At 50.3% G+C, this 16,753-nt stretch overlaps 6 protein-coding genes across 6 annotated transcripts; 4 read left to right on the plus strand and 2 right to left on the minus strand.

Moving 5' to 3' along the window:
• Positions 1 to 248: 248 nt before the first annotated feature.
• On the minus strand, positions 249 to 2,928 carry V1508DRAFT_412964 (uncharacterized protein). Its single transcript, XM_066939705.1, has one exon. It carries the CDS (start codon positions 2,622 to 2,624, stop codon positions 540 to 542), a length of 2,085 nt encoding a protein of 694 aa, XP_066797286.1. The 5' UTR covers positions 2,625 to 2,928; the 3' UTR covers positions 249 to 539.
• An 894-nt stretch (positions 2,929 to 3,822) lies between these two features.
• V1508DRAFT_412967 (mitochondrial carrier domain-containing protein) lies at positions 3,823 to 5,752 on the plus strand. The gene is made up of 9 exons (XM_066939706.1): positions 3,823 to 4,072; positions 4,149 to 4,186; positions 4,257 to 4,298; positions 4,356 to 4,469; positions 4,524 to 4,657; positions 4,705 to 4,882; positions 4,939 to 5,158; positions 5,216 to 5,300; positions 5,349 to 5,752. Exons 1-9 carry the CDS (start codon positions 4,009 to 4,011, stop codon positions 5,383 to 5,385), a joined length of 912 nt encoding a protein of 303 aa, XP_066797287.1. The 5' UTR covers positions 3,823 to 4,008; the 3' UTR covers positions 5,386 to 5,752.
• Positions 5,753 to 7,604: 1,852 nt separating this feature from the next.
• On the plus strand, positions 7,605 to 10,054 carry V1508DRAFT_351203 (uncharacterized protein; the record flags this gene model as incomplete). Its single annotated transcript, XM_066936808.1, has 2 exons — positions 7,605 to 8,180; positions 8,234 to 10,054. 2 exons carry the CDS (start codon positions 7,605 to 7,607, stop codon positions 10,052 to 10,054), a joined length of 2,397 nt encoding a protein of 798 aa, XP_066797288.1.
• An 820-nt stretch (positions 10,055 to 10,874) lies between these two features.
• V1508DRAFT_412976 (auxin efflux carrier) lies at positions 10,875 to 12,777 on the plus strand. Its single transcript, XM_066939707.1, has one exon. It carries the CDS (start codon positions 11,051 to 11,053, stop codon positions 12,521 to 12,523), a length of 1,473 nt encoding a protein of 490 aa, XP_066797289.1. The 5' UTR covers positions 10,875 to 11,050; the 3' UTR covers positions 12,524 to 12,777.
• A 104-nt stretch (positions 12,778 to 12,881) lies between these two features.
• V1508DRAFT_412977 (Metallo-dependent phosphatase-like protein) lies at positions 12,882 to 14,439 on the plus strand. The gene is made up of 4 exons (XM_066939708.1): positions 12,882 to 13,134; positions 13,185 to 13,308; positions 13,357 to 13,447; positions 13,494 to 14,439. The coding sequence occupies exons 1-4, from the start codon at positions 13,118 to 13,120 to the stop codon at positions 14,180 to 14,182; spliced, it is 921 nt and encodes a 306-aa protein (XP_066797290.1). The 5' UTR covers positions 12,882 to 13,117; the 3' UTR covers positions 14,183 to 14,439.
• Positions 14,440 to 14,513: 74 nt separating this feature from the next.
• V1508DRAFT_402980 (uncharacterized protein) lies at positions 14,514 to 16,404 on the minus strand (the record flags this gene model as incomplete). Its single annotated transcript, XM_066938524.1, has 3 exons — positions 14,514 to 16,150; positions 16,200 to 16,289; positions 16,338 to 16,404. 3 exons carry the CDS (start codon positions 16,402 to 16,404, stop codon positions 14,514 to 14,516), a joined length of 1,794 nt encoding a protein of 597 aa, XP_066797291.1.
• Positions 16,405 to 16,753: the final 349 nt, after the last annotated feature.

Below are 16,753 nucleotides of genomic sequence, written 5' to 3' on the forward strand. Positions count from 1 at the left end.
AGCAGCAGTAGCTGCGGCTCGGACCCGAGAATCGCGTCGGGATGCTAGCGGGATTCTCGTCGGGATCCCAATTGGTACGCAAAATGATGTAGAAATTCGGACCAGGTCGGATACAGTAATGAGCCGCACAAAAATCCTGTTTTTATCAACAAGGTTTTGGAATTGGAGTTTTCGGTCGGTGCTGCCAATTTTGTTGATACTTGAGCTAAAGAATTGCTACATGATACGTTGGAATATGAGCGAGATGGTGGCGGAATTTACAGTTAAATTCTAACTGCTGAATAATATTTCCTTTTCTTTAGAAAACTGAGATACAGTAACAAAATAAGTGTTCTAGTTATTAATTATGTCTCTGACCACTCAGTAGATAATAATGCACACACAAAATCATGAACGAGTAAGAAGTCACAAGACTCCGTAACAAAAGAAACCAATGAAATAGAAATAACACATATACACATATACACATACAAGTACACTACCAACGCAGCCCTCAGCAATGTCTGCATAATATTCGTCTGACTCTTTCAATTCATGCTTCACGACCACACGTCCTCCTGGTATAAGTTCTGCGCCCTCATACTCTTCACAATTTCCTCGCCTTGCTCTTCAGCAATACCTCGTTGTTCGGCAATAATCTTGGCGAGAGACGCGCTGACGTCCTTTGCCATCCGTGACGCATCACCACAGACGTAAAAATATGCGCCGTCTTGCAACAACTTGTTGACTAGCTCCGCGTTCTCGACTAGTCGGTGCTGCACGTACACTTTCTCTGGGCCTTGCCTACTAAATGCTGTGACAAGTCTGAATCTTTCCCCGAGCTTCTCTCCTAACGCTTCCCATTCTTCAGAGTATAGGAAATCCTCAGTCCGATTTCTGCTTCCAAAAAACAATAGCGATGTGCCAACGGGGACACCAGCCTCCGCTTGTGCGGCCCGCTCGTGTACGAATCCACGAAATGGCGCGACACCGGTTCCGGGACCGACCATAATGATTGGTGTTGCCGGGTTACTTGGGAGTTTGAAATTTGAATGTCGGATATGTACTGGGACCTTGTTACCCTTGTACCTGCCTCGTGGACCATCGGTGGCGTAACTGACGGCAGAAGGACTCGGGTTATTGATACCCTCCCGTTTATATTTCAGATCGAGAAGATAATTAGATGCAACACCTTTCAACGGATCGGCGTCCGCTGTCGTCGGAATAGACTCGACGACGACGGTGATATGCGGCTTGGTTTTGTCGACGTAAGAGGACGACGATATCGAGTAGTATCGCGGCTGAATATGGTTGATAGACTCGAGAACCAATGAGAATGGAACAGACGACCAAGTCGCGCCACAGGAGATGCGTTCCAGAACTTGAGCGATGTTGAGGTATCGTGATGAAACGACCTCGGAAAAGTAATCCTTTAGATTACCTAACTTAGTGATTTCTGCCTTGGCTTCGTCGCTGGGGGCGAACGGGGCCAAGCTAGCGAGGAACTGACGAGAAACGACACCGCAGATCTCGAGGTGGTAACGAATCACAGTATCGTAAGTCGTCGGGTTCGGGAAAGGAACTTTCGTCGTCGGATCAATAGGTGTGACGTTTATCACATCATCCCTTTTCGCGGTCAGACCAAGAACAGACAAGAATCGGTCGACTTCCTTGTCTGAGTTCTGCGGCCAAACCGCGATGTGGTCACCTGTCGTGAACTTGAGGTTACTGTCCTGGAGATCGATCTCAACATGCAAACAATTTCTGCTGTCTGACTTGAACAGTTCCCTACACAAAGTGATAGGAGCAATATATGGATTGTGTGGCAAGAACGGTGAAGATTCAGTGCCTTCAAGGTGACCTTTATTGAACTCACCAAGGTAGACATTGGTGTCCTCGATCGTGAGCTCGCTCTCCTCAACCTTCAAAGCCGGCTCATAAACGGCTTCGCGCTCCTGAACACCGACGTGGTTAGCGAATTCGCTCCACATTTCCTCCTTCCATGACAAAAAGTCCTCCTCCATCGTTCCGGCACCGTCGTCACCCATTCCGACTTCGCCGATACGTCTCGCACCCAACTTCAGTAGACCCTCATTCAGGCGCGTGATGACAGCATTGTAGTGCTCGTATGTATTATTTCCTAGACCGAAAGCGACGTATTTAAGATTTTTCAATGGTTGTTCGGGATCTTCCATCTCGGAGAACGTCGGGTCTTCGCCAGTGATGAACTCGTAGAACGCAACCGCGTTGTCTGTGGGCTCACCCTCACCGTAGGTCGCCATGACGAAAATCGCGACTTTGTCTTCTGGGAACGTGTCCAGATCCTCGAGGTCATACTCCTCGATGTCGGCGACCATGGTCTTCAAGCCAAACCTTGAGTGTCCCTCTTTGGCAAGACGAGAGGCATAGTCCTCCGCCGTGCCAGTCTGAGATCCGTAAAACACGACGACATCGCGGTCGCTGTCTTGTAGCTTCGTGATAATGCTGCGTGTAGCTGTTGACGCCACAGCGGCGCCGTTAGACTTGCCAACGAGGGCGGACGCAGTTCGCCTCTTTCCCCATAAAGTGCCCTTCGTCAAGTACGCGACCGTACCGACCAACACGGCACCTAATACGAAAATATCAAACGCATCTATCTGAGCCATAGCAGATTATTATTCTGGCAAGAATGTGAGTATAAGAGGCAATATACAGTCACAATAGCCACACGGTCCTGTGCAGGTCTGGACCACTCACCACAGCAACCGGAAAGTCAAGTCTCTCTCTCCCGCGCCAATTGATTAGTCAAACTGTTCTCGAGAATTCAAAGCCGCGAAGTCACTTCACCAATCGCCGCTGCGCCAGTAACAGACGCTATTGGAATAACGATGGTACAACTGAGAATTGCTTATTAGAGGAGTGCTGCCCGTTGCGTACGGAATCTTTTAGAGGTTGTCAATCCACCGCATACAATTAAGTTAATTTTGGTCTCTGTTCACAAATTGTGCCCTAGCCCTGTCCAGGGGCGGGATTATTTTGTGACACGAAATTCTGTGTAGAGCGAAGCAGCTGCGGCGTCCATGGTTAGGGTACTATTATTAAATGAGCCAAAATAAGAATCTTAAAATAAGTTTTCAGCCTGTCAATCTGGCGTGTTTTTCCGACGGTTTTTGTTCTCGTCATGTGAGAAAACGGAGGAGTTTTTCGGTCGCGTTACGGGACAAGAGACTCAGTTGGGCAATTATCTCCGATCTCCGGAGAATTATCGGGTACCGGTCGATCTTATGATAACGGCTATGTCCTGAAAGAAGGTATTAGCATTATTTTGGCATATTCTGGATGTCCTGCGACTGGCACAATTGGCGAATGGCATCCATGTAAGCATCCTTCAATTGTGCCGGGAGTCGTTTAATCGAGTAGATAAAACACAGGCCTCCGAAATTGCTAACCGCTAAACTTGCGACATGCAGCTTCCGTATGTCTAGTTGTCCATTACTTGTCGTTAATAAACGGACGTTTTTAACTAAATACTTGATATTCTCGTTATACGTCAGCATAGGTGTATTATTGCCAATGATAGGCGGAGTCGCGCCAAAATGGCCATTTTATGTTTTACCCATGACCGCTCAAAATGATGGTAGATATAGTGATCCAATTATTCCAATTATCGTACATGTATATCTTATTGTTGATATGTAGCGCGATGTTGAGTTGTAGCTGCGATGTAATCGCGTATCCTAGACAAATATCTACACAGGAACGATGATCGTGTGGATGGTCCATACTGCAATCAACCGGCACTTTAAGAGCCGTCACTCTTTCACTTAGTAATTATTGTTGTGGCGAGCGTTGAGGCTCGCTTCCTTCTCGGGTTTCCCCCCGAGTTACACGACCCTAGTCTAACAATGTGTGGTATGAATGAGCCGCGCGAAAAATTTGTGACTTCCCCAATCGAATCAGCCACGACTTCTGGCAACATTCATTGGTCTAGAAGTATTCATAGACGGATAAATTTCATTACTTTATACTCAATAACTTGCGCTACTGAAAATGTCACCACATACTGGAGCAAAGGATAAGTCCAACTCTGCCGCCGCTCGCGTGTTGGGATCGGGTTTGTTGAGTTCAATTAACTTCATCGAGATAATAATCTCACCGACTATGGCCGGCTCAATTAACATTGTTTACAGCTACTGCGGGTATTTCAGAGCTAGCTGTTTTCCACCCGGTAAGTTTTGGATCTGAATGCGGGACAAGTAATACGAGATGCCTTGATTCTGTTTACTCATGCGTGATAGGTCGACACTACGGCTAAGAGGTTGATGAGCAACCACACGCGAGTATGTTACTTAATCTGCAAGGGGGTAGGATGTGATTAATGTAGTGCGAAATGGTAGGTCGCTAGCTTGTCACAACTGAATCAAGTCGTGTTCCGAAACTACGCGAACGAATCTACTTTGCGGAAAGTTTTCTCTCTGTTCCCGGGTCTTGGATATGCCGCCGGATATAAGGTCGGTTGCGAGCATTTAGAATGATAATGACGAATTGTAGCTAATTTTCACTAGGTCTTGCAACGTGTGTACAAGTACGGTGGGCAGCCATACGTGAACGATCTCGTGGCCATTCGCTTTGGGGCTGATTTTGAGAACGCCTTTGGCAAGAAGACTGGCAAGGCTGTGATGTCTGCAACTTCCGGCAGGTATGTTGTTGCTATTGGGCTTCTTTTTGGTTTGTGCTGAGATTTAGTCTTATCGGTATTGGCGAAATCATTCTCCTTCCACTCGACGTCCTCAAGATCAAGCGGCAAACCAACCCCGAGTCTTTTAAGGGCCGTGGGTTCCTTAGAATTCTTCTCGATGAGGGCATGGGATTGTACAGAGGCTGGGGCTGGACTGCTGCTCGAAATGCCCCTGGCTCGTTCGCTGTATGGATGACTTCGTTCAACGGTTGATCATAAGATGCTAATATTTTAACAAACAGCTTTTCGGCGGTAATGCTTTCGCGAAGGAGTACATTTTTGGGTTGAAGGATTATGGTACTGCGACCTGGACCCAGAATTTCGTTGCCTCGATCTGCGGTGCGTCTGCCTCGCTTATCGTCTCTGCTCCTCTTGACGTTATCAAGACCCGTATCCAGAATCGAAATTTCGACAATCCAGAGTCGGGCTTCACGATCTTGAAGAACATGGCCAAAAATGAGGGTGCGTTTGCATTACGGGTTCCATCAGACCAGGAGAACTGTCACTGACAATGTGCAGGAGTCTCTAGCTTTTTCAAGGGTCTCGTGCCCAAGTTGCTGACAACAGGACCGAAGCTCGTGTTCAGTTTTGCGTTGGCTCAGACGTATGTATTCGACACTTTCCAAGTATATACAGTGCTAATGACGGCTAGTTTGATCCCTGCTTTCGATAAATTATTTGGCAACTAAATAGCGTCGGGCCGCACACACACCTTGCGTCAGGTGCCCGTCACTTGGAGCCAGTATAGAGAGATCTTGCACTTAAATTACCTTTATGTTGGTAGATATACATACTCAGCAGTTATATAATACGATGTGTATATAACGTATTTTATATTTATTTTTCGGAATCGTGTTTATTGCGGCGTCTTAACTTTTGTACATACTTTTATGTTTAGTGTATTAAAACAGCATATCTCATCTCTACCAATCAGACAAAATTGTGGGCTTGATAATCAATATTCATCAGATATACCAGTTCCGAATTAAATTCCAGATTTGGCGGAGACCTGATTGAATCGTAGACACTGTTTGCAAATAAATTAATGAATGGTACGACTTGAATATCATCTAGTTCCATGTGCAGATAGCATTCCTGAGTAAGGGTATCCGTGGTTGGTGAGTTTCTTGAAGGGTGGATCAGGAAGAGGATGGGAAAGTAGATTGTCTGGATTGGGCTCGATGGTGTAGAACCCGTCTTGGAATAAGACGTCGTTTCCTTCCGTGACTATCGTCGCTTATTGATCTCGAATACCTTAAATACCTTTTTGGAAAGAAATTGACAATAACATCCAGCAGGTCCGCGTTCCCGCTAGATACCGTCGGAGCGCAAGCCACCTTCAATAACTCATCTCCCTGTCCGTTCGCTGGGTGTTGACTGATCATGAGAGATGCCGTACAGCAGATCCTTGGAGATGCTGAGACCCAGCTAGCGAACTGTCTCTAGAATGTCAACTATGAAAATGGTCGTGAGAGTTTGTATCCGCTGAAAGTGCACGATTTGGACTTCGGCGTCGTTCGATGTATTGATGATAGTAGTCGTTAAGAACCGTCAAGGAGGGAAGGAATGAGTACTTGATAGCTGTTAACGAAATGTCGTGAAATTTGATAAAGGCGACCCGCGTTGTCATTGCGAGACATGTCAATGTGAATGCACATTGAAAAATCTCTGGAAATCGGGCTGCCAGTTGGTGCTCAGGAAGCACCCGCAGCATATTCACAAGGATCGTATGGGCCAAATATGGTGTCGACGGTGTTATTCCCGAGCAGGATGACATGTCGCCGATCGCAAGCATTCGCAATCTCATGACTTGCTCGAGAAGCGCAGAAGTAAGAGCCCAAGTCTTCATGCAGACGCATGGGATTGATTTTGGCATATTCGCTTATAGAGCAGAGATCTAGCTCCTTTCGTTGGACGACCCGACCTTGAGCTAACAAATTCATTATGCTAAATCTCGCAGGGTCGATTATGCTAGTTGATAGACACTGAGCGGATTCGTTTGCTGTGCAGCTGGCGCTCTTCCGATTGCGTCACAGACGGGAGAGTGTGCGCAGCCGGACTTTCGAGCTGACAGCAGAGGACCTTGGAAGAGTGTGCGCGGGACCGGTGGACCTGCTGACATGCTGTTTATTAAGGGTTGTCCGCACTGGGTACGTGGGTTATTGCGATATTCAGTCCTACCCGTCGAGTGAACTAGGAAATGACAATGTAACAACAGCACAGTTTATTCAAAAGTTGGCCCAACCTGACCGCGCCAGTCTGAGCTGAGTGTTCTGGCTTCTTGGACTCTACCTTCAAACAAGGAGTATTTGCGTTCGTAGAAATTCTTCATGAAACACCCGAAGATTCTTATGGCAAGGTACGAGTGTCCCTGCATAAAATAAGGTTTAGGGTAATTTTTAAACAGGCAGGCGCCGCACGTAACCCTGACCTGATGTGCAGTACGAGCCCCGCTTTACTTACGTTGATTGGCGTAACAAGTAATAAATGTATCAGAAGCGGGTGACACGAAGCGCGCACGGGCCACCCCGCTGCACCTTGCTAACGCCAAAATTCCAAGTCTTCCCCTCGTCCTTCTCTCCGACCCACTCCGCCTACACAGACGCCACCATCACCAGCACCAATTTCGAACTCGCACTATATCGAATGCCTCCAATCCAACTCCAGCAGCCGCCTCCGCAAGTCGGTCAGCCCGCGCCCCAGCCGCAGCAAGGCCCTGCCCAGGCAGTCGGCCCGGTTGGCGGCGTGGCCGTGCCTGTACCCGTGCCTGTTCCACCGCCCAACCAGCAGAATGGTCAGCAACAGGCTGGCCCTGTGTCCGCCTATCAGAAGCTCCAGGCCGTCAACGAGCAGGCGTGGATGTCCATTGGTGCGATCTTCCGAATCGATTGCAGGAGCTGAGGTTTGAATGCTAACTAGAACAGGCAACATCGCGGATATGATGGGAGACCACGACCGCGCGATGCATGCCTACGAGGCAGTCCTGCGCCACAATCCATACTCTATCCCGGCAATGAGTGCGATAGCAAACATACTCCGACAGAAGGAGCAGTTTGCGCGCGCCGTCGAGTACTACCAGTCCATCCTCACTTTCTCCCAGGAATCTGGCGAGACCTGGGGTGCGCTCGGCCACTGCTATCTCATGATGGACGATCTGCAGAAAGCTTACTCGGCCTATCAGCAGGCGCTCTACCACTTGCGGGACCCGAAGGAGCCCAAGCTCTGGTACGGTATCGGTATTCTCTACGACCGCTACGGTTCGCTCGAGTACGCGGAAGAGGCCTTCACACAGGTCATGGAAATGGATCCCAAGTTCGAAAAGGCGAACGAAATTTATTTCCGTTTGGGCATCATATACAAGCAGCAGATGAAGCACGACCTTAGCTTGCAATGCTTTAAGTATATCTTGCACAATCCGCCCAGGCCGCTCACGGAAATCGACATCTGGTTCCAGATCGGTCACGTCTACGAACAGCGCAAGGATGTAAGATATCTGGGTTGATGCATATAGGAAACAGGTAATACTGACACAATTAGTACAAATCCGCGAAGGAGGCGTATGAGCGCGTGCTGTTGGATGATCCAAACCACGCCAAAGTTTTGCAGCAGCTTGGATGGCTATATCACCAGCAGAACTCGTCGTTTGCTAACCAGGATCTTGCCATCACGTACCTCACCAAGTCCTTGGAAGCCGATGGTCAGGATGCACAAAGCTGGTACTTGCTTGGACGCTGTTACATGGCGCAGCAAAAGTACAACAAGGCCTATGAGGCGTACCAGCAGGCCGTTTACCGCGAGGGCCGCAACCCGACGTTCTGGTGTTCGATTGGAGTGCTTTACTACCAGATCAATCAATATCGAGACGCACTGGACGCGTACTCGCGTGCGATTCGTCTCAATCCGTATATCTCGGAGGTTTGGTACGACCTAGGTACACTGTACGAATCGTGCAACAATCAGCTATCTGATGCGCTCGATGCGTATCAGAGAGCTGCGGAACTCGATCCGACCAACACGCATATCCAGGCGCGTCTCGAACAGCTCCGGAACCCTCAGGCTCAACAAGCCAACGGTGCACAGCAGCCGGCACAGCCGCCGGCTCCGCGCCCTCACGATCCCCAGGTATATCAGACAGCACCGTCTGGCCCGCCAACGCCTCGGTGGAATGGTCCGATGAACGGTCAGGCCGCGCCTGCTCAGCAGGGACCTCCGGCACCAGCGGGCCCGGCTCGACCATCAATCGCACCACCGAATCCGCTTGCTCATCAAGGTCCGCTGGGACAGCAGCCGCCTCCGCCACAGCTCCAGCAGCAGCAACAGCAAGCGCCCCCTCCGATGGGTCAGCCACATCAGCTCCCGTTAATGCCACAGTATCAGCACCCATCGCAGTCTGCGCTGCAGCAACTTCCACCTCCACCTTCACCAGCACAGCAGCCGATGCCGCAATACCAGCCTCCTCCACTGCATTCGACGTACAGACCCATGGAGGTGCAACAGCCTCATCATGCACATCAGCACGACCAGCTTCCACAGATCCAACGGCAGCCGTCGCCCACGTCGATTCAACAGGGCTTGTCGACCAAGCGTCATAGAGAATGGGAAGATGAGCACAGTGGCGAGAACAAGAAGCAGGCGTTGGAGGATAAGCGTTCGGAGTCGGTTACTCCAGTCTCGGCGGCCATCCAACAGGCACAGCAGGAGCAGAAAATACCGGGTGTTTCCTCAATTTACGAAAACGCACCGAGGGAAGGCGCAGGGTCAGGGACTGAAGGAACTACGACCGAGAGCTACGGAGACGGACCGAAGACAGAGCTGCCCAAGTCGAGCACTCCGCAGCCCGTATTCAATGCGCTGGCGCCGTCGCCATTGCAGTCAATTTCCACAAGTGTGCCACCGCTCACTTCTACAGCTCCATCGGCCGCAGCACCGTCGGATACTCCTGCGCCGGTCAAGTCGAGTTGGTTGTCGAGCGTGACTGGACCGTCAGATGTGCCAGAGGGCAAGCCTTCACCTGCATCAGCGGCAGCTGCAGCCGCATCGCCGGCACCGCCAGCGGAGGAGAAGAAAGAGTCGCCTGTTCCAGCAGTATCTACGGCTGCGACGTCAACACCACCAGCCCCTGCGACAGCGGTTGCGTCTGCGCCAGCCGTGTCCGCACCAGTTCCGGCTACGACATCAGCGCCAGCACCAGGACCGGCTGAGACGGCAAAGCCGGTTGCCGAGGAGGGCCCTCAGCGGAAGGTTGAGGAGGACGAGAACTACGACGACGAAGAAGAAGAAAGCGAGGAGAAAAAGCCGGTGGCTCCAATGGAGGACAAGATTGGAAATGACGACAAGAAAGATGACGAGAGTAAGTAGATGTTGTCACCATATTATGTATTTATAAGTGTACTGTAATCGAACCTGCTAATAGTTGCTGGCCCACGTGATTGGCAATTACTATCTTAAACATATAGAGTAAACCAATCCATAGCTGCCTACTGTACTAGCGTAACAACATCGCCGCGCCGTAACAACTTTTGTACTTCATACCAGATGATTGATTTGATGGGTATCATATTCCGATGACCCCCGGTTCCTGAAACTTTCCGATATGGCCGCCGTAAGTCCGAGCTATCTCCACTATCTCCTGCAGGCAACTATCGTACTTATCGGTTAACAGTGCCGATGAGCAGAACGTGAAGGACTCAACGTTTTCGCGGCTCATCCCGTGAAATTTGGATCATACTCCGCTTCCCAAATGTAGCTGCAATGGCTTGCTGAAGCGACCACATGGCTTATAAGTCGGCAAGGTGTTTGAGACTGAGAAATAAGATTTAGAGCTGTCGTGAATGATTTTTACATTGTTCTGCTTCACGCAAACACAAATGCGAGACGTTATACCATACGACTAAATTTTGCCGACACCAAAACCTCCCAATTGCGAAGGGATCAGTCCCCTAGTGTGACAGACGACGTATAAGTTATTGTAACTCCATGATGACATTGTGGGGCTCAAGATCAGCAGGCGGTAGTAGTTCACGACATTGACGACATTCACTTTATCGGGCAGTCTGACCCGATGTCTTCGTTAGAACTCATCCATCCCACAGCGAGGCGTGGACCGTGCACGTGTCAACACGATTTCTGACCCGGTTTGAGGGTTCAGCGGGTCGGTTATGCGCCTCAATTTCGCCGGCGCCGCTTCGAATCTTGTCGATGATATTTAGAAGAGTGAACGGCCTCTCAAGTTCCTAGGTATCGTGTGCTCTGCCCGCTGCGATTGCTCAACGACACTGTCACTAGAGAGTGCTGCGAGTACTGCTCGTTTTCACTGTTGCTGCTCACTACTAAAGCAGTTTCCCACTCGGTTCGATGGCATTGCCATTGCCGTCGTCTCCGGAATTTGTCGCCAGCGCCGATAGGCACTCGCACCCATCCTATGCTCTCCTTGCCTTCCTCGTTTTCCAGGCGGTCGTGCAGGTCGTGCTTGTGTGTATGCTCGGTTTCTGGGCCGCACACGTCCGCCTGCTGAATCCCGCACTACAGAAGCACATATCACAGCTCAACGTGATGCTCTTCACACCCTGTCTGATCTTCGTCAAGCTCGCTTCCGCAATAACAGCCGACAAGCTGGTCGACCTCGCCATAGTGCCTGTGCTGTTTGTGCTCACGGCTGGCGTGTCATACCTCGCCGCCGTGGCCATCAACCGCTTCCAGGGTTTCAATCGGCGCGAGTCAAACTTTGTTATCGCGATGGCCGTATTCGCCAATTCCAATAGCCTGCCCGTGTCGCTCACAATCGCCCTCGCCCAGACGCTGCCGACCCTCAAGTGGCTTCCCGACGACACCGCAGAAATGATCGCGTCCAGAGGTATTCTTTACCTGCTCATCTTCCAGCAACTTGGCCAGATGTTGCGTTGGTCATGGGGCTACAACACCTTGCTCTCAAAAGACTACAATGGCGACGAGATTTCGATGCGATTGTCAGTCTCGACTGACTCAGATTCCGACGAAGCTGAGGAGGTCGCGCACTATATATCCCATAACGCAAATCCCGAGTTGTCCGTCGAGACGATTGCCATGAGCGCGAAACCACTCCTTGCAGAGGACTGCTCGACCGACACCAGCGGCTCTTCGGACATATCAGACTCTCCCACTGGCTCATTGTACTATCGTCCCGATCAGGCCCTGCTGCCGTCCTTCAATCGGTCGTTTCGGAAGGACTTTAACCGTTCCGCGCTCGGCCGCATCGTCGACAATACTACATTTCGAAACGTCAAACTCTTTCTGGTCAGGGCAATGGGATGTATGAATCCGCCTCTCTGGGCCATGCTCTCCGCGTTTATCGTGGCAGTAATTCCCCCGCTCCAGCGTCTGCTCTTCGAAGAAAAAGACACTTTTATCTACCGCACCTTCACTTCGGCCGTAACTCAGACATCCCAGGTTTCCGTCCCTCTCATCCTCGTCGTTCTCGGAGCCAACCTGTATCCGGACGAGGTGGCCACTCCACCGTCCCCGAATTTCAAGAGAATCGTCGCTTCGTCTCTCGTGGCCCGCATGCTCATATCTGGCGCGGTTCTGATCCCTATCCTTGCAGCTTTTGCAAAATTCGTGCACGTCTCGATTGTCGACGACCCAATATTCTTGGTCGTACTCTTCTTGCTTGCAACTGCTCCGCCAGCCATCCAGCTGAGCCAGATTTGCCAGCTCAACGAGGTTTTCGAGCGCGAGATGGCGGCCGTTCTGTTTTGGGGATATGTTGTCTTGACACTACCGGTCACCATGGTCATGGTCGTCATGAGTCTCGAGGTGCTCGAGTGGGCAGGGCGTCTCCCGTCCTTGTGATTTGATTACAGACGAGAACTAGTGTGGGTTATAGTTTGTTGGGTTGGGATTGAAATGGATATATAGACAGGAATAAGTGTTGAGGTTTGCATTGCTTTGTTTTGTGGGTTCTCTGCATTTGTTCGTTCTTTTGATATCATTGGATTACGAACATGGTAGTGTATTATACGGTCATTCGTTCTCGTTTATGCCACGGTTATGTTATTTGTTATCTTAGAAGCATTGGGATCGTCACCTAATACAGTTGTCACAAAGTAAGTGCTCATGAGTGGCCACAAAAGGCTGTCAAGTCCTTGCCCTACCCTAAACCAGATATGATCCGCAAAAATTTAGATGATATGCCGCCGCAATGGCGCGTGCTCATGTTGTTGCTTCGAGAACCTAATCGACAATCGAACCTGCTAGTCGACGAATAGAATTCGGCCATCAAGCTAGTTATAGGTTACTAGTTAAGAGATCGCAGAGGATCTGTGTGCCGGTCGAGCCCAGACGTAGGTACCGCGAAGCCGTCAGGTTACTACCCTAATTAATCGGAGACCATCGGAGATTGGTGGACCCTAGGCGTAGGTATCGCGAAGCCGCCAGGAAGGCAGTATGAGCAATTTGGACAGGTCTGTTTGTGACTACACTGTTGCTGGATTGGCGGCTAATGCTGACGCAGAGCGATCGAGAAACTCCGCGATTGCCAGACGCTACCGGAACAGGAAGTACGCGAATTATGCTATCGCGCACAGGAATTGCTCGTTGAGGAGCGAAATGTGCAGATTGTGGATACACCAGTGACGGTATGTTGTTACCGGTAACGTTGATAACATGCGGTGCTGACTAGACAGATATGCGGCGATATTCACGGCCAGTTCCACGATTTGATTACGCTGTTTGAGCAGGGCGGCGAATGCCCAGATACAAACTACCTCTTCCTTGGTGAGTTCTCTACCCTTCCGTAACCGACAACGACTAACTGGCACAGGCGACTTTGTCGACCGCGGATTCTACTCGCTCGAATCATTTCTGCTCCTACTGTGTCTAAAAGTACGCTATCCAGATCGGATAACGCTCATCCGAGGTAACCACGAGTCCCGGCAAATCACGACCGTGTACGGTTTCTACGACGAATGCATCCGCAAGTATGGATCAGCAAACGTGTGGCGGTACTGCTGCGACGTGTTCGACTACCTATCGCTCGGCGCTTTAGTCGGTGGTCCAGGTGGCGTGTTTTGTGTCCACGGCGGATTGTCCCCCAGTGTCAAGCATCTCGACCAAATCAGACTGATCGACCGCAAACAAGAAGTCCCACATGAAGGCGCGATGTGCGATCTACTGTGGTCTGATCCCGAAGATATCGACGGGTGGGGAATATCGCCGCGAGGTGCGGGCTACCTCTTTGGCGGGGATAAAGTGCACGAGTTCAACCACACGAACGACATCAGCCTGATTGCACGCGCCCATCAACTGGTCATGGAGGGTTACAAAGAGATGTTCGAAGGCGCGATCGTCACCGTCTGGTCGGCACCGAATTACTGCTACCGGTGCGGTAACGTCGCCGCGATCTTGACGGTCGGCGAGGACCTGGAGAGAAAGTACCGTATTTTCGAGGCTGCACCGCAGGATGCAAAGGGTATGCCAGCCAAAAAACCTGTCGCGGATTATTTTCTGTAAGCAAGACGGCAGAAGGAATACTGTCGTGCGATTCAGGTATATGATAATTGTTGGGATATTGCTTAGGAGTTTGGACTGCTTAGTTTTGTTAGTATTATTATGTACAGTATTCCATTTGATTCCAGTGTTCGCATTCCATTATTGTATTGCCGGTTAGTGTATTCTAGGTTGCTGTTGGATAGAAAGCTAGCAATTGTATTGATGTACTTGATTTATGCAAATCACTTTAGAAATGATTGAATCCGTGAAGTCCAGGTGAATCCGTGAAGTCCAGGTCCCATAAAATTATAGAAAAGTCCCAGGCTAAATATATACAAATACGCGATGCTACTCACGCCCCTGACTCTCCATCAATGTCACCCTCGACGTCGCTATCAATGTCCTCCACCATTGCCATATCAGCCTCACTTGCCGCGTCATCTAACGTCGCGCCGGAACCCTCGCCATCGTTCCCACCGTTCGTCGAACTATCTGTGCGCTGTCGACCGTGGCTGTCCCACCCCATCACGACTTGTCCCTCCAAATCGACTTCCTCGCATATTTCCAACATCGAACCTTTGGATAGTGCTCTGAACGCCTTAGTCCGCACGACGCGTCCCCAATGTCTTAAGCAGAATCGCGCCGCAGAAGTACGCAGAACGTCTTCTTGCGCGACCTTGGCGCACTCCCATATCGTCGGCGCGTTAGCAACGTCAAATCCATCCTGAATTCGTGAAATGCACAGATCTCGCAGCCGTGGCAGGGCATACATGTTGCTCAACACAAGCAGCTTCGCCACAGTAACGACGCTCACGGTTGTTGCGATCGTGTCACTGTAAAGATAGTACAACAGCGCGCGCACAGTCGAATACTTTTCGGGAATGTGCATTCGCTTGCGGTGATACTCTCGCATCCGTGAGTTTGATAACCGCTTGAAATGCGGCCACCGCGTCTGCAGTATCAGCGCGTGCACATATATCGGGTCCGACACCGCAATCTGCTGAGTTGTGTCCGCCGCGGTATCGGGTCCTGGCACACTCATTGATCCTGGATTGTCGTAATCATCAGGAATAGCCGTAATCACAAAGTCCGATGTTTCGCGGTCATCAAATAGAGTCGATATGTCTGCGTTGAGAGATTCGGCCGGTGGAACCGTCGGCGACTGCAGACTTGGTTTCGGTGCCGCACCGTAGTATTTGAGATCGATTGGTAGGATCCGGCAGATAACCTCATTCTCAATCCCATACTCTGGATATAGGGCTGACCCAAGTAGGAAGGCCGTTGCACCAGACAGCGCAACGTATGCCCATGAGTTACCCGAGAATATGTCGCACGAAGAATCAGCAAGCGTCCGCCAGCGCAACTCAGTAAGATCAAAACTGGTGATCGATGTCTCCGTATTGTGGATCGCTGGTCCGTGCGTCATGAAGTCGATAACGGTCGACCCGCAGAAAGCGTAGAAATGCGTTCCTGCACGCTTGTCCTGATTAGGAGTGCCGCGGCGACTTCTTCCATTTCCTATCCTTAGGCCGTCTTCATCGTCGCCGTTATTTAGCCCGTCATCAAACCGTAGACTGGCAACCGCAGATGTACGTAAATCGAACCAGATTACTTCAGACGGACGGTCCATTTCCTGCGTCAACCCACCGAAAATCCAAACTTTCTCGTTATGGACCGTCGCGACGTGATCATAACGTGCAACAAACTGCCGCGAGTCCGACCAAGTCATGGTCTCAAGATCCAGACAGAAAATGTCTGACATTACAGTGTGCTGCCGAAATCCACCACAAAAATATAGCCGTTTACGGCATTCCGAGAGACAAGCTGCGTGACGGCTCCGGCCTACCGGTTTCCGCCCGTATGTGGTTGGTGATGACCATGTTTGTGTCCGTATATCAAAAACATATAACTCATTCAGAAACACACCGCGTTCATTCTCGCCACCAAATATGATAAGCTTGCCTTCTTTCCAATATGTCGCCGTGTGCCCTTCTCTACGTCAGTAGACCGGACTTCTTCTTTTATATGTCTAACTCACCATGGCGGCCACTCGGAACAGTACCCGCAGGTTCTTTAATTAGTGTCGCTTTATACGTCTTCGTGTCAATGAGCATCACCGAATTGAATACTATCGCCGTTAACCTCGAGTGACTACCTCAGATATTCGACATCATACATTCATCGGTACTCATTGTGAAATCAAATCCGCCAAAGATAAATATCTTGCGATCTTCCGGACACATCGTTACTGAGGCATTTGCCGCACATGGTGGATATGTTGGGTCGGCTGAAAACACACATATTAGATTCGATCATACTTAGCGGCGTTTTGTGTACGTACGCACGACGGACAAAGATTTCGGTGGGCCAGCAACACCGGCGGCACCGTCCACAAAGCTCGCGGATGGTGAGAGTGTAAACGACGAATTAGGAGCTGTCGGTGGCGTTCCGAATACTGTGCCTGCACTTTGTTGCATGGACCCCGGTGTAAGTGGACCTTGCGGTGGAGTATTAGGCGGCTGCATTGGCTGGACATTTGTCGCCGCCGGCAGAGTCGAGAACTGGAAAACCGGCGAAATCGGTTCCGCCATG

This window comes from Lipomyces doorenjongii (genome assembly GCF_038497915.1).
Source record: "Lipomyces doorenjongii strain NRRL Y-27504 unplaced genomic scaffold V1508scaffold_11, whole genome shotgun sequence".
In the NCBI taxonomy this organism is placed as follows: domain Eukaryota; kingdom Fungi; phylum Ascomycota; class Lipomycetes; order Lipomycetales; family Lipomycetaceae; genus Lipomyces; species Lipomyces doorenjongii.